Consider the following 15,905-nt stretch of genomic DNA (forward strand, 5'->3'; position numbering starts at 1 on the left):
GCGGCGGGCTTGCGGGCCTCGCGCGGCGGCGGTTCGCCGGGGTACCACGTGGCACGTGCTGAGAGGGCGGAGGGGGCGGCGGACGTTGTCCGGCCTGCTCCGGACACGTCCGGCGGCGACGGATCTAGGATTTTTAGGGTTAGGGGGGAGAGGATCCGCGAATTTCGGAGGGGGGTGTATATATAGGCATAGAGGGAGCTAGGAGAGTCCAAATGAGGTGCGGTTTTCGACCACGCGATCGTGATCGAACGCTCTAGGACATGGAGCAGAGTTTGGTGGGTTTTGGGCCAAATTGGAGGGGTGTTGGGCTGCAACACACACGAGGCCTTTTCGGTCCCTCGGTTAACCGTTGGAGTACCAAACGAAGTCCAAATGGTACGAAACTTGACAGGCGGTCTACCGGTAGTAAACCAAGGCCGCTTGGCAAGTCTCAGTCCAATCTGGAAATGTTTAATCCCCACACACGAAAGAGAGCTAGAAATGACCACCGGAGGAGAACGAAGCGTCGGAATGCAAAACGGACAACGGGGAAAAAGCTCGAATGCATGAGACGAACACGTATGCAAATGCAATGCACATGATGACAAGATATGAGATGCATGACAACGACAACAACACACAGAGACAAAGACCCGAACCCAAGAAGATAAAATAACTTAACACCGGAAACGGCAAGAGTTGGAGTACAAATAGGGAAAGTTACATCCGGGGTGTTACAGTTGTGCAACATACACTTCTTCTTCAATCTTGCCATTGAGAAAAGCGCTCTTCACATCCATTTGATATAGAAGTATGTTATGATGATTTGCATAGGCCAGCAGTATGCGTATGGATTCAAGTCGAGCCACAGGAGCAAATGTTTCATCGAAGTCAATGCCTTCCACTTGAGTATATCCTTGAGTAACGAGACGAGCTTTGTTTCTGACAACTTGACCATGCTCATCTTGCTTGTTGCGGTATATCCATTTGGTGCCTATTATATTGTGCTTCCGAGGATCAGGACGCTTAACCAGTTCCCATACATTATTCAGCTCAAATTGTTGAAGCTCTTCTTGCATAGCTTGAATCCATTCAGGTTCCATGAAGGCTTCTTCAACTTTCTTGGTTCTGTTATTGAGACGAATGCGAAGTGCCCACAGAAATTTGCTAGCTGAGTTGCCCTTGAATGAGTGAGCGGACCAGGTGCATTGATGCTATCAATTATTCTCTCAATCTGCACTTCATTGGCAACATGAGGATGTACAGGGCGAGGATTTTGCTCTTGCTGATCATTGTCGTTGTTAGAGGGATTGTCTTCAGGCTGAGCATTTTCTTCGGGTTGATCGGGTGCGGAGATGATAAGTTCATCTTCAGGTTGAGCTTCAGAGGGTATGATTTCTCCAGTTCCCATTAGTTTGATTGATTCACTGGATGGAACTTCATCTAGCACATTTGGCAGGTGCTCTCTCTGTGAACCGTTAGTCTCATCGAACCGCACATCCACTATTTCAAGCACTTTATAATGAAAGAGATTGAAGACTCTGTAGGAGTGCGAATCCTTTCCATATCCAAGCATAAACCCTCATGTGCTTTTGGTGCAAATTTTGAAGTGTGATGTGGATCCTTGATCCAGCACCTGGCGCCAAATACTCTGAAGTAACTGACATTTGGCTTCTTGCCAGTAAGGAGCTCATAAGATGTCTTGTTCAGAAGCTTGTGAAGATAAACACGATTGATTATATGGCATGCAGTATCAATGGCTTCAGGCCAGAATTTTCTTGGAGTCTTGTATTCATCCATCATCGTTCGGGCCATCTCAATGAGTGTTCTGTTCTTGCGTTTGACGACGCCATTCTGCTGTGGCATGTACGGAGCTGAGAATTCATGTGTGATGCCCAAAGTATCAAGATATGTATCAAGGCCAGTGTTCTTGAATTCAGTGCCATTGTCACTTCTGATGTGCTTTATCTTGGCGCCATAGTTGTTCATTGCTCGATTGGCGAAGCGTCTGAAGACATCCTGCACTTCAGTCTTGTAGAGAATTATGTGCACCCAAGTATATCTAGAATAATCATCAACAATGACAAAGCCATAGAGACAAGCAGTAGTAGTAAGTGTTGAGTAATGAGTGGGACCGAAAAGATCCATGTGGAGCAGTTCGAAGGGTCGAGTGGTTGTCATGATTGTCTTCGAGGGATGTTTGGCCCTCGTCATCTTTCCTGCTTCACAGGCACCGCATAAGTGATCTTTCTTGAACTTGACGCCCTCGATGCCTATGACATGCTTCTTCTTTGCAAGGGTGTGGAGGTTCCTCATGCCAGCATGCCCTAGCCTCCGATGCCAGAGCCAGCATTCTGAAGCTTTTGCTAGAAGACATACGGCAAGCTGTGGTCCTGCTGAGAAATCTACCATGTACAAATCATCTTTCCGATACCCTTCAAACACTAGAGACTTGTCAGATTCCATTAGAACAAGGCAGCGATATTTTCCAAACATTACGATCATGTTCAAATCACAAAGCATTGAGACAGACATTAAGTTGAAGCCAAGGGATTCAACAAGCATGACTTTATCCATGTGTTGATCCTTTGAGATTGCAACTCTACCTAGACCCAATACCTTACTTTTACCAGTGTCAGCAAATGTGATGTGACTCTTGTCGGATGGACATAAGGTTGAGTCCATAAGAAGGCTTCTTTTGCCAGTCATGTGATTGGTACACCCACTATCAATAATCCATTCTGAAGACGCTGGTGTCGTACCCTACAGTGCAGTTAGGGGGATAGGCTTCACGAAGAGAATTGTGAAGCAAAAACATTTGACGAACCAGTGGGTTATGAAAGCTTAGATCCAGATTAGGACTGATAGGGATAGTAGCAAGCGATTCAGGAACGAAGTACATAATAAGACCATTCGGGCATTTGATCTTGCGCCCTACAAGATGTTTAAGGTCCCCAGCAATAGCGTCAGACGATTTTGGTTTTCTGCTGGAGACCTTTCCCTGCAAAAGAGAGTTAAGCTTTCTTAGCCACCCACATCTTCAAGGGTGGCTTAGAAGCAATAAGTCTAAGTGCAGCGTCTGAGAACTTTGGCTTTGGAGCCCTAGCAAAAAGTCTTGCAGGTGGACAATAGTACTCATAAGAATAAGCAGAATAGTTCTTGGTCTTATGAACATGGCGGTTTGATGAACCGCGCTCATATTCATAGGCCTGAGTATGGTTTCCCTGCAAAACATTTGCGTTAGTGCGACTCAGGTGAGTCCTCTGTCTGTATGAAACCTTTGGACCGTATGAAGCCTGTGGTCTAGGGTTTGTCTTCTTCACTTGTGGTGTCATGATGACATTCACATGAAGATTCTCCAAACACTTTTTCGGCACCCAGATCTTCTTCATAGGCAGCCCATTCCTGCAGTTAGTACCAATATACCTGGCAAATACTTCACCATTCTGATTCTTAAATAGTTTATAGTTTGCATCAAAGGATTCATCAATGACAATGGGGTTAGCACACGTGAAGCCAGATAGAGTGGATGGATCTGCTGAAAGTTCCTTTGCAGCAACCCACGTGGTTTTTGGGTACTGCTCAGGTTTCCAGTAAGAGCCATCATCATTCATTTTCCTTACGAACCCAACATCCTCTTTCCTCGGGTTTCGGTTCAGGATCTGCTTTTTGAGGACATCACATAGTGTCTAATGCCCTTTAAGACTTTTGTACATCCCTGTTTCAAGCAATGTCTTCAACCTAGCATTCTCATCAGCAATAGCAGTGGTATCCTCAGCAGAGGGGTTAGTTCCCACATCAACAGTTGAAGATATTGCAACAGTAGCAGCAGTAGGACATTCAGCAACAGAAGTAGCATTATCACGCTCAATGCATTTAAGACATGGTGGTTCAAATCCTTCCTGAGCGGAACTGATCTGTTCGGCGCGAAGTGACTCGTTTTTCTTTTGAAGATCTTCATGAGCCGCTCTCAATTTCTCAAGAACTTGCTTCCTTTGAAGATAATCATAGGAAAGATTTTCATGAGATGTTGAGAGCGTTTCATGACGACTTTCAAGTTCCTCATACTTAACGTGAAGATTTTTTATGTCTTCAATTAAGGACTCAGATCGAGTCATTTCAGCGCCTAACAGATCATCGCTTTTGTCTAACAGTTTTTGAATATGTTCCATAGCTTTCTGTTGTTCAGTTGCAATTTTAGCAAGTGTTTTGTAGCTGGGTTTTTAACCACAATCAGAGTCATCTTCACTAGATGTTTGATATTGAGTAGCGCGTGTGTTTACCTTGGCACCGCGTGCCATGAAGCAGTAGGTAGGAGCGGAGTAGTCCTTGTCATTTGCATTGGTGTCGGCATTGTCTTCAGTGTTGAAGATGGACTTGGCAACGTATGCTGTAGCCAGACTAGCAACGCCAGAATCAGACTCCTCCTCAGACTCCACCTCTGCCTCCTCAGAAGTGGACTCCTCCTCTGAATCCATTTCCTTGCCAACAAACGCACGTGCCTTGCCAGATGAGCTCTTCTTGTGTGATAAAGACATTGAGGAAGACTTGGAAGAAGACTTTGAGTATTTCTTCTTCTTCTTGTCGTCAGAGTCATATTCCTTGCTCTTCTTCTTTTTGTTCTCATTGTCCCACTGCGGACACTCAGAGATAAAGTGGCCAGGTTTCTTGCACTTGTGACATGTTTTCTGCTTGTAGTCATGAGCAGAAGCTTCATCATTCCTTGAGCTTGATCGTGAAGACTTTCTGAAACCTTTCTTCTTGGTGAATTTTTGGAACTTCTTCACAAGCATAGCAAGTTCCTTTCCAATGTCTTCAGGATCATCAGAACTGCTGTTAGATTCTTCTTTAGATGAGGAGACAGCTTTTGCCTTCAAGGCACGAGTTCGCCCATAGTTTGGACCGTAGATATCTCTTTTCTGAGAAAGCTGAAACCCATGTGTGTTGAGCCTCTCAAGTATGTCAGACGGATCGAGTGTCTTGAAATTAGGACGTTCTTGAATCATCAGGGCTAGGGTGTCAAACGAACTGTCAAGTGATCTCAGTAGTGTCTTGATGACTTCATGCTTGGTGATCTCAGTAGCGCCGAGGGCTTGAAGCTCATTTGTGATGTCAGTGAGTCGATCAAACGTGAGCTGGACATTCTCATTGTCATTTCGCTTGAAGCGGTTGAAGAGGTTGCGAAGGACACCGATTCTCTGATCTCTCTGAGTTGAGACGCCTTCGTTGACCTTGGAGAGCCAGTCCCAGACTAGCTTAGATGTTTCCAAAGCACTCACGCGGCCATACTGTCCTTTGGTCAGATGACCACAGATGATATTCTTGGCAGTAGAGTCCAGTTGAACGAACTTCTTGACGTCAGCAGCAGTAACACCTTCTCCAGCCTTGGGAACGCCGTTCTTGACGACATACCATAGGTCGACGTCAATGGCTTCAAGATGCATGCGCATCTTATTCTTCCAGTAGGGATATTCAGTTCCATCGAAGACGGGGCACGCAGCGGAGACTTTAATTATCCCTGCAGTCGACATAGCTAAAACTCCAGGTGGTTAAACCGAATCACACAGAACAAGGGAGTATCTTGCTCTGATACCAATTGAAAGTGCGTTATATCGACTAGAGGGGGTGAATAGGTGATTTTTATGAAAGTCTTCAAAACGTGAAAGTTTCGAAGACAAATGATAGAAATAAACCTATTACCATGCAGCGGAAGGTAGACTACACTAGGCAAACCATAGTCAAGTATTCAATGAAGTAAAAGCACAATGACTAATAGCAGCAATGTAGTGAGGATCAGGTAGGAAGATATTATGAAGACAAACAGAACATGCAGTCACTCAGTGAAGACAAAAGATAGTGCAATCATACAATGACTTCACAAGGACCAACAGTAAGTAAAGGGAAGGGAAGGATGAAACCAGTGACTCGTTGAAGACAATGATTTGTTGGACCAGTTCCAGTTGCTGTGATAACTGTACGTCTGGTTAGGGCGGCTAGGTATTTAAACCTGAGGACACAGTCCCGGACACCCAGTCCTGAACACGCAGCTCAGGACACCCAGTCCTCACCGTATTCCCCTTGAGCTAAGGTCACACAGACCTCGCCCAATCACTCTGGTAAGTCTTCAAGGTAGACTCCCAAACCTTCACAGACTTCGTTCACCGGCGATCCACAATGTCTCTTGGATGCTCAGAACGCGACGCCTAACCGGCTGGAGGATTCACAGTCCTCAAGTGTAATAAGTCTGCAGATCACACAGACAAGAAGACTTAAGTGATGCCTAACACTCTTAGGCTCTGGGTGGTTAGGGCTTTATCCTCGCAAGGAATTCTCTCTCAAAGGCTTCGAGGTGGGTTGCTCTCAAACGATAAAAGCCGTACTCTAACTCTGAGCAGCCAACCGTTTATGGTTGTAGGGGGTGGGCTATTTATAGCCACTAGGCAACCCGGCCTGATTTGTCCGAAATGACCCTGGGCCACTAAGGAACTGACACGTGTTCCAACGGTCAGATTTCAAACTCACGTGGCAGCTTTACTTGGGCTACAAGCAAAGCTGACTTGTCCGACTCTGGACAAGTTTCGCTCTCATAGTCTTCACTCGAAGACATAGGTTTTGGTTAAGCATCACTTCAGTCATTCTGACTGGTTCACTTGGACCCCACTTAACAGTACGGTGGTTCCGATGACTCAATAAAGAAGAAATAGAACTACAAAAGATCTAAATCTTCGAGCTCCATAGGCTTCATGCGATGTCTTCTCTTGTCATAGTCTTCAATGAGAATATCTTCATATACCACCTTTGACATCAATGTCTTCATACATTTTTAGGGGCCATCTCTGGTAGGAAAACCGAATCAATGAGGGACTTCTACCTGTGTTATCCTGCAATTCTCACAAACACATCAGTCCCTCAACTAGGTTTGTCGTCAATACTCCAAAACCAACTAGGGGTGGCACTAGATGCACTTACAGACTCCGCCGTCGATGAGGGTCTTAGTCACATCCACGTTGCAGATGGTGGGTGTGCAGAGCATTGGGAGCGCGCCCGAACCCGTGGTGATTGCTGGGTGGTCCTCCGAGCCGAAGGTGAGGTCGGCATGTGGCGCCGCCCATCCCGGGGGAGCCCCCTGCTTCACGCGGGCGGCGCCCATCTGGCAGATGAACTACTTGACGTGGCGATCCGAGGGCGGCGCCCGCGAACCACCAAGGAGGGCTACTACGGCGGGGGGCGCCTGTGCCGCGAAGCGCGCGACGAAGAGACCGTGCAGCTCCTCCTGGGAGGCTATCGAGGATCTTGGCAGACTGAGCAGCCAGGCGCGTGGCACGCCGGCCAGGGCCATGGGGAACCAGTTGGCCATGACCTGGTTATCGCCTCCGGCTTCGAGAACGGGCTCCTCGTACGTCTGCAGGAAGGCCGCTGGATCTGTCGCGCCATCATAGCGGGGCGGTATCTCTGGCTTGAACTTGCGCGGCCACCACACCTGCCGCAAAGCGAGGGTGAAGGCCCGGATGGCCGCGGCGCATCCGTAGGTGCCCGCCGGCCTAATCGGAGGAGTGACGTCTGCCATGGGAGCAGGACGAAGCAAGCGGAGAGGCGAAGCTTCGGCGCACCACTACCTGGCGCTCCAAATGTCGGATTTTGGGTTCCGGCTAACCCTTGAGGTTCGAACACTAGGGTGCGCACGAAATAATCTCTCTCTCTCTATCTATCTATCTCGCTCGCACAATGATCTCAAGGCCGAGCTCGACGAACCCAAGAAACACGGGACACGGAGGTTTATACTGGTTCGGGCCACCGTTGTGGTGTAATACCCTACCCCAATGTAGTGGTGGTGGATTGCCTCGAGGGCTTGGGATGAATTAGTACAATGGATGAACTGCCTCTTGAGGAGAGGTGTTCTTGAGCCCGATGAGCTGGTGTGTGCGGATGGTCCGAATGACCTCCCCTTTGCTATGGTGGTGGCTAGCTCTATTTATAGAGGCCCCGATCCTCTTCCCAAATGTTAGGCGGGAAGGGATCCAACAACGGCCAAGTTTGAAGGGGGACAACCAATACAAGTTATCATGATAAAAGGTGGTCTTCGCATGCCAAAGACTCTAGTAGTGATGCCGCTGTGGGCTCCATGATGACCTTCGTCCTGCTGGCCTTGGTCTTGTTGCACCGATAAGGAAATCTTTGCCTGATGCCTCGGGACTCCTCGCCTGCGCCTGTCTCTTTAGCACCAAAGAGGAAACTGGTACACTGCGTCCGCTGGCGCACGCCTGACTTTGGTTATCATGGCTCACGTCACGTGAACCTCACAAGGTGCCCCTTGCATAGATATCTCCGCTCCTCAGGAGCCAGCCTAGTGAGGCTGCCCCTGGGAGGTCTTGGCGTCGCCCGCCTCGCAAGGCTTGGCCCCTCGCGAGAGTCTTGAATTGTCGCTGCAGATAATGGGCCGCACCAGGCCGCCGGTGGAGCCACGCCGTGGGCCGCAGACAGGCAAGTCTAGGTACCCCCGTTCCCAGGACACCGACATTAGTCATGAATTTAGGAGCTCGAATGTCGAGACTCACAAGCTCACGAAGCATGCTTTATCCCTACCGGCTAGCAGGCATGTGTGGTTGGGTCAGTCGGAATGACTTCCTTTCGTCCGTGTAAACATTGTGACGGCTGAATAAAAAGCTTTGGAGTTTGTCTAAAAAAAGAAAAAGTCACACGAGGGGCGCCATGTTTGATTTTAACCCCACGATCTTTTTTCTATCTCACTTCATGTGGTTTTGATCAATAAAATCTAGATATTACCCTAAATAAAAACCAGCCACACGAGGGTTTCTAAAACAAAACAAAAAACAAAAAACAAAACAGCCACACGAGGTGTGACCTCCTTCTTTCCGAAGCAAAGCACGAGGGCCGTGCGACGACGACTTCCCCACGGCAGAGTTTTCCCCTTTCCCCCCTCATCCCCTCCCCACTCGCCAAAAATCCTCGATCCAAATCCCCACTCCGGCGACGCGACGCGGCCATGCGCAGCTGCCGATAGGCGACGACTGCAGCGACCACGCGTGAGCGGCCATGGACGAGGGCTACGCCAGCCTCCCCACCAGCCACCTCCTCGGCTCCGTCCCCGTACCGATCACGCCCTTCCCCCCTAATCGTTTCCTGCATCTCGTCTCGCTAGGGTTGGCGTTGTTGTTGAGCTGGGGTGATCGATTCTGTTGCATCTGCAGGCTGTGGTTGTGGCTCCCGATGAGAGGAAGCCCGGTGCCCCGGCCGAAGGTACGTGCGCGCGCGCGCGTGCGTTTCAGATTAGTTCTGCCGCTGCCGCTGCTTGGTTGAGGTTACATTAATTGCCATTAATTACATTTCAGTTGGAAATGCCGCTGCCACCTCGCGCCTGCAGCAGTTTCCGCCTGCTCCTGCTGCCAACGGAGGAGGTTACCAGCCTCCAGGGAGTCCTCTAGGTAATGAACTGGCCTCTTAAATTAATTATCAGCGTGTTCCATCCACAGTAATTAGTTTGTCTGCAATATTCGAATGAATCCAGCTCTGCATACACGATGTACCAGGGTAATGTGTGCGGATACATTTTGGTTTGGTGGGATGCGAAGTGGATATCTTACTTGCTTATGTGATTGTATTTACATTCCAATGGGCCAAGTGTAGGGTTTATAGATTTCAGTCCGGAAGGGCCTGAGTATAGCTGTGATGTCTCTGGTGTGAGAAATCTTGAACAAAGGACATGGCCTCCCCATGGTTTCCGTCCTGATGTGATATTAGTATGTATATATATATATATATCCTGGTAATACTTTGTTAAAGCTGCATGTGCAAAATACTAATATAGAGCTTATAGCAACTTCTGTTTGCATGAGTCATAGAGATTGCGTACCATAGCTGCTGTATGGAGCACATGATAATAATATTGTGCATTTCATGACTGCTATTGTTTGCCTACGGCGCACCATTTTTAGGTCTTCAGAAAAATAATGTAATTATGATTTTTCTAGAAGTCTCCAGTCCAAAGAAAGCACTATTGTGCGTTAGTTCTTTGTTTGTTACTTTGGCCTTTATCCCAGACAATGCATAGATGATAGGATTTTTCTCAATATTTCATTTTAAATTGCATGTGGTGATGTGGATGATGTTTCTTTTGCACCTGTTGTTCTATGTTGAAGTCTTTGTTTACCCTCTTTGCAGGTGGAGATGTAGAAACACAGACAAACTGGAAAGGATACTTCAATGTTGCCTCTTATACTCCATATTTCAATGTTGATACTGATGTCGTTGTTGACAGACTTATCAGTTCAGTTTATCCAATGGAGGGATTTTTCAGGAAGATAGATGCTAATCCTGACATGTAAGTGTATTGCCAAGCTTCTACCTGCTTCCAAGTTTGAAATTTTTGAGTTCTAAGTACCACAGTCTGTAGTAAATGATTTGAGGCAAATGGTCAAGTATATAGCTCATAATATGGGCAATTCACAAAGATCATTACACTCAAGTGATATCATAAGTTGCAGCACATGCACATGCTGCAGTATTATTGAGAGCACTGTTGGAACATGCCAGAATTGTGTAGTGAAGCAATACTAGCACTAGCATCAGATGAATTTTTTTATTGGGGAAGTGCGATAATTTAATAGACATTCTAGAGAAATACCAAATATGGTGTAACAGATATATGTTGTAACTTGTAATTTGTATAGCAGAATGGGGTTTGTTATGCTAGCAACATAATTTTTAAGGGAACACGACAAGTCATAATTTTAAGGAACTCCTCACCCACTTTTGCACTTGAGTTTCTTACTGCATTGTTATGACTACATTTTATCTCTGAGCCTACTTTTCGATCTGTGATAATCATTTTCTTTATTCTGCAGGTATGGGCCCTTATGGATTACCACTACACTGATATTCATGCTGGCTGCATTCGGAAACTTTGCCACTTATCTAATGCAAAGGAAAAGTGATCTGAACATATGGAACTTTGATGTTAGCTATTTCAGTTTGGCGGCATCAGTCATGTACGGTTATGCTATCGTGGTACCTGCTGCATTCTTTTTCCTGTTTCAGTACTTTGGATCACGCCCAAGCCTTATCCGGTTTTGGTGTATGTGGGGCTATTCTCTGTTTATCTTCGTACCAGCATCTGTAAGTATTTAAGTTCTATCCCAGTACATTTATATTTTTTTACAAGCAAGAACATGTAGCACATTGCGTACGTACCTTTTATTGAACTTCCGTGAGAATTTTCATTCATTGATGCAACTATATATAATGTAAAGAATATCTAGTCAGAGAATTGACTCTATCAAAGTAATAATCCATGTAATGTTATGGTTGTCCATGTTTTGGCTAGCACTCTATTCTTTCATGCAAAGGGTGACTTGCTTGTCTAACACAGATTGCTCTGCTATTTTTCTTTGCCTCAGATACTGCTACTTATTCCTGTGGAATTTCTTCGCTGGGTCATCATAGCTGGTGCTGGTGGTGCATCATCTTGGTTCATCTTTTTAAACTTGAAGGAATGCACCGAAGGAGCTGATATGATGGCTTTGATCGCAAGTGCATCAGTGCTGCAGTTTGCTCTGGCACTGTTCATCAAAGTTTTCTTTTTTGCCTGAGATCTATTCTGTGTTGCTTCAGGTCGGCTACTCTTGTCGAACTGCATATCCTCAATTCCACTTCCAAATATTCCGTTACACCCTTCTGAACAACTCCACGCTTTTAATGTTATTGAGTACTCTATAGTAAAGTGGGCAAGCTGTTTGACACACTTCTTTTTTCCTTTTAGCAGGTGAGCTGGATGTTTTCTTTGTGTCCCCGTCGTTCTGTTCTGCCATTCATCTTTCTGAGGACCAGGCAGTGGACTAGTTTCACCCTACATACATATTGACCCTAGATTTGATAGACCTTGGGAGTGTCTGTTTTCAAGATTTTTGACTTGTGTAGTTAAGGGAATTTCACTGTGTGCGTTCCAGTGCGAAGTTACTAAGTTTGCAATCTAAATTTGCACCTGGTGAACTTTCTGCCACCGTGTTGTACAACAACGGTGGTTAGCAAGAATGTGAAGCTCTTTTTTGTTTGTACAATCCATTGCTGTGAATGCATGGTTTTCTCATGTTTCTATCCAGCATAGTAAGCTAATTGATGTGAGGTATGTTGTTTGCGTAGACGTGCATCCCTTAGGTTTAACCAGCGAACTGAACAAATCATGAATGCCTTAATTATTTCATGGGCGAAGCTTGAAAAAGTAGATATAGCCTGGTTAATCATACGATTCTGGAATTTGGACTGAGATGACATTCGGTTCAAATCATTGGGCTGTTTGGATCTCAATCAAAGCTTGTCACACCTATGGTTGCCAGAAGTTTAATAGTGATGCTGCTTTTGTACAACTTTCGTATGGATCGGAGGGAGTAACGAACTTTGTAGGCTTATTCTTGTGGTAAGGCGCGAGGGAGTAACGAACTTTGTAGGCTTATTCTTGTGGTAAGGCGCATACTCGCAGCAGCTTAGCTTCAAACCAAACAAGCAGCAGAGTGGTAAGCATTTTTCACCAGGATTTGTAGGAGTACTCGATAAATGTAGCACCAGTGAAACTGCGAAATATTATAGGAAGAGATGGTTGCAGTGGTCAGTTCCTCGCTTAATCTTGACAACCAAATGCAGTCCATGACCAAGGCCCAGTACAACTACAGCTAAAACAAAGTTCTGTAGTAGCATTTGCCTCCATGTTAACATGCCACATAACAAAGGTTATACTACAATTCTAGGCCCCATCTCACATCATTTCTGCAGGACTCATGTTCCATAGGAATGCATTCCTAGTACAGTACCATTTGTCCAAACTACCACCCAGATAGAAAGAAATAAACCTGAACTTCCACTCCATTCAACCCTTTACCAGACCTTTGAGTTCTCTCAACCAGGACAAGTACTCATGGCACTCCTTGGTTATCATGTAAGCATGCATGAAGTCGGTAAAATGCGCCGAGATGCCCCTACTTCCCAAGTAGAGATGCAAAGCCTTCTGAAGCTCCCCAGGAATGCCGCTGCAAACAATGTGATGTGAACCCAGTGTAAGCAAACCTAGAACAGCCATGACAAACCATCACCGCAAGGGCATTACACCAATTACCTGAAAGCAGTTCCACCAGCAGATTCATCGCTCGATCCAAACTCCAGCCTCTCGACGACGAACCCCGTGGGGTAGGAGCGGCAGCCGATCTCCAAGCATGAAGCCGCTCCTACTCCTTTGCGAATCCTCACAGTGAGTGGGATGCAGTACTGGTTTGGGACACCGCCACCGGCCTGGCTCTGTTTCTTGCCGTCTTCAGCTTGGTCATCCTCTTCCTGCTCGCCGTCGTCTTGCGCAGCTCCGGCGACGGGGCTGGGCAGGAGCGCCTCCACCTCGATCCGCTCGTCCTGATGGGTCCTCGTGAGCGTTATCCTGCTGGTGCCCTCCTTGTCTCTGATCTCGAAGGGGAAGCCTTCCCCTAGTTCCTTCGCCTGGCAGGAGATAATCCATTGTTACATCTTCAGATCAGCCAGTGTTATTCCCCGAATCATCTGCAGTGGAGGGGAGAGAGATGGCGAGCCTTGTGCAGGAGGCGTGGCGGTTACCCAGTTGCGGTTCCTGCAGTCGAGCTGGGCGCGGGAGATCTCGTAGGTTATGACCCGGAGGAGTTGGGCGTCGGCGACGGCGCTCGGCTTCGGGGCGGAGAGGGAGGAGAGAGGGGCGACGGGCGCCGCGCGAGGGTGGGGAGGGCCGACGCGTCCGCTGCGTGGGCTGCCCAGGGCGGCGAGAAGGGCGCGCGCGGCCGCCGCCGCCCTGGGGGCGCGGCGTAGGGCGGAGGCGATGGCCAACTTTGGAGTACAGCGTTGAGATGCTATACACACGATAGGCTGTAGACGATTTGCAGACGACCCATCTCATCAAGCCGTCAGTGCACACCTGGACATCACCGTCCATTCCTCTATTGTGCACACTTTGTTTGGAAATTGTCGTCCATGTAGTAGTTTCGATGTTGGAGGTTGGTCTTTTTAGGTCTTGTAAGAGCATTACTAGTAAAACCCTCAAACCCTCAAATCCTTAAAGCAGTTTTAAGGGTTGAGAAGTGCCACTTTTTGACACTTTTAAGGATTGAAAAACAGGGGCAAATACTAGAACCCTCAAACCCAACCCTTAAACTGCTTTAAGGATTGGATTTGAGGGCTCTAGTCTTTGTCTCGACCCCAACCTTTAAATCTATCATTTGACATCTCATAATTTATGACAACAAGAACACAATCAACTTCCAAACAAACTACCAAATGACAATCATTGATGCATGGTTTAATAGTTTACATCATAAAATCATCATCTTCCTCCTCTCATCGGCACCATCACCAAAAAGTTGCACCTCGGCGCCATCTCCTAGACCACAAGCGGGCTCCATCAAGCATCTTCATCGGCACCGGTGGAGTCGTACACACCGCCATCACCACAACTACTCATCGGAGTGTCACTTCGAAAAGTAGAGGACGCAACACGGAACATCCTCTTCCTCTCCGCGATGTCCTCCTTGTAGTCCTTCCACCATTGCAATTGGTCTTCATCCATGTCCTTCTTGGACATCATCATGTGCTCTTTCTCTTCCACCATGAGTTCTTTCCATACCTTTGCCTCTTTGAGCTTGATCATCCTCTCCTCCAACTCGGCCTTGCGCTTTGCTTCTTCACGCTTTGCTTCAACTTGTGCAAGCTTGACCTCTTTCTTCTTCTCGGTGATAAGAAGCTTCGTCTTCAATGTCTTCGTTGTCAATTCCTCTCTTGCCTTCATCATGTGGTCCATCTTCTTCCTTAGGCTTGACGCCTCTTCTTCCATCTTCACCCTTAGCTTGCCCTTCTTGGTTCCCTCGGGCTTGCCCAAGTTCCTCTCCTCCTCATCTTCACTATCATCCATCCTTAGCATTGCCGACTTCTTGGGTGCGGTCTCTTGATCCCTCAACTTCCACTTGTCAAAGGTTTGAAGAATTGACCAAACATGCTTAAATGGGAATGGCTTGCCCTTGGAAGCGGCCATCTCCTTGTACCTCATGCCGGCAATTGTCTCCTATCAACCACACATAAATCACATAAGAACCCACCAATAGCATAGTGCACACACATAATCAAAATAGTGAAGAAATATGTACTCACATAGTCACTTTCCACGGTTCCACTAGGTGGTGCATCTATCACTTGGTCCATGGCCGCACTCCAACGAGAACAAGCGGGCTTGATCAACTCTCACCGGCCTTGAAGCGACCGTAAAGAGCGATGGATGAACCCACTATTCTTCGGCTTGATCTTACAATAGACGTCCTCGATCCTTTGCCAATACCGTTTACCGGTTTGATCGGTGCCAGTGGTTGCATCCATTCCCACAGCTGCCCAAACACGAACCAAGAGGACATCTTCTGCCTCGGTGTAGTTTGTCGACTGCGCGTGTGGGCCGGAAGCGGCGGTGAATGCCTCCTCCCCTATCTCGGCCACCTCCTCCTCGTCATCCCCTACATCCTCCTCATCTTCCTCCTTCTCCTCCAAGTCGTCACCAACCCTAAAGGGGTCTAGAGGCGGAGCTCCGAGGTCCACCTCCGCGTTTTGGAGGAGGTCCATGAACGAGGATGGGTTTGCCATTTCCTCGAACACCTCGTGCGCGGCGGGAGGAGGTTCGGCGCCGGCGGCGCCGCGGGCTTCTTCCGCGCCGCGGGCTTCTTCCGCGGCTTGGTCACGGCCGGGGACGAGCCGGCAACCTTGGAGGCCGCCCCTCGCGGCCCATGAGAGGCCGCCTTCAGCCGGCTCTTCTTGGTGGCCGGGGCAGGCGGCGGGGAGGCGGCGAGGGCGGGCGCCAATGCGGTGACGGTGGCCGGGGCAGTGACGGTGGTCGGGGCGGCAGGAGGTGGTGCGAGACCCGCCCG

General features: G+C 47.8%; 2 protein-coding genes across 3 annotated transcripts; one reads left to right on the forward strand and one right to left on the reverse strand.

Annotated features, from left to right (window-relative positions):
* The first annotated feature begins 8,827 nt into the window (after positions 1-8,827).
* LOC123058709 (protein YIPF1 homolog) lies at positions 8,828-12,088 on the forward strand. Of its 2 annotated transcripts, none has more exons than XM_044481409.1 (7): positions 8,828-9,087; positions 9,189-9,237; positions 9,330-9,422; positions 10,159-10,318; positions 10,842-11,112; positions 11,394-11,607; positions 11,756-12,088. In XM_044481409.1, the coding sequence occupies exons 1-6, from the start codon at positions 9,034-9,036 to the stop codon at positions 11,583-11,585; spliced, it is 819 nt and encodes a 272-aa protein (XP_044337344.1). In that variant the 5' UTR covers positions 8,828-9,033; the 3' UTR covers positions 11,586-11,607; positions 11,756-12,088. The 2 variants fall into 2 exon arrangements, with proteins under 2 accessions (XP_044337344.1, XP_044337351.1); XM_044481416.1 differs by having other exon boundaries at positions 11,759-12,088.
* Positions 12,089-12,663: 575 nt separating this feature from the next.
* On the reverse strand, positions 12,664-15,366 carry LOC123189285 (uncharacterized protein At2g39795, mitochondrial). Its single transcript, XM_044601705.1, has 4 exons — positions 15,336-15,366; positions 13,588-13,895; positions 13,103-13,473; positions 12,664-13,016 (listed from the first exon to the last, which is right to left on the reverse strand). Exons 1-4 carry the CDS (start codon positions 15,364-15,366, stop codon positions 12,857-12,859), a joined length of 870 nt encoding a protein of 289 aa, XP_044457640.1. The 3' UTR covers positions 12,664-12,856.
* Positions 15,367-15,905: the final 539 nt, after the last annotated feature.

The sequence above is a fragment of the Triticum aestivum genome, chromosome 1A, assembly GCF_018294505.1.
Source record: "Triticum aestivum cultivar Chinese Spring chromosome 1A, IWGSC CS RefSeq v2.1, whole genome shotgun sequence".
Taxonomy (NCBI): domain Eukaryota; kingdom Viridiplantae; phylum Streptophyta; class Magnoliopsida; order Poales; family Poaceae; genus Triticum; species Triticum aestivum.

Coding starts and splice junctions, on each gene's coding strand:
- LOC123189285 (XM_044601705.1), bottom strand. CDS start 15,366: ATGGATGCAACCACTGGCACCGATCAAACCG. Junction 13,474..13,587: donor ACTGCAGGAACCGCAACTGG/GTAACCGCCACG, acceptor ATCTCCTGCCAG/GCGAAGGAACTAGGGGAAGG. Junction 13,017..13,102: donor GCTGGTGGAACTGCTTTCAG/GTAATTGGTGTA, acceptor CATTGTTTGCAG/CGGCATTCCTGGGGAGCTTC.
- LOC123058709 (XM_044481409.1), top strand. CDS start 9,034: ATGGACGAGGGCTACGCCAGCCTCCCCACCAGCCACCTCCTCGGCTCC. Junction 9,238..9,329: donor GCCCGGTGCCCCGGCCGAAG/GTACGTGCGCGC, acceptor ATTACATTTCAG/TTGGAAATGCCGCTGCCACC. Junction 9,423..10,158: donor GCCTCCAGGGAGTCCTCTAG/GTAATGAACTGG, acceptor CCCTCTTTGCAG/GTGGAGATGTAGAAACACAG.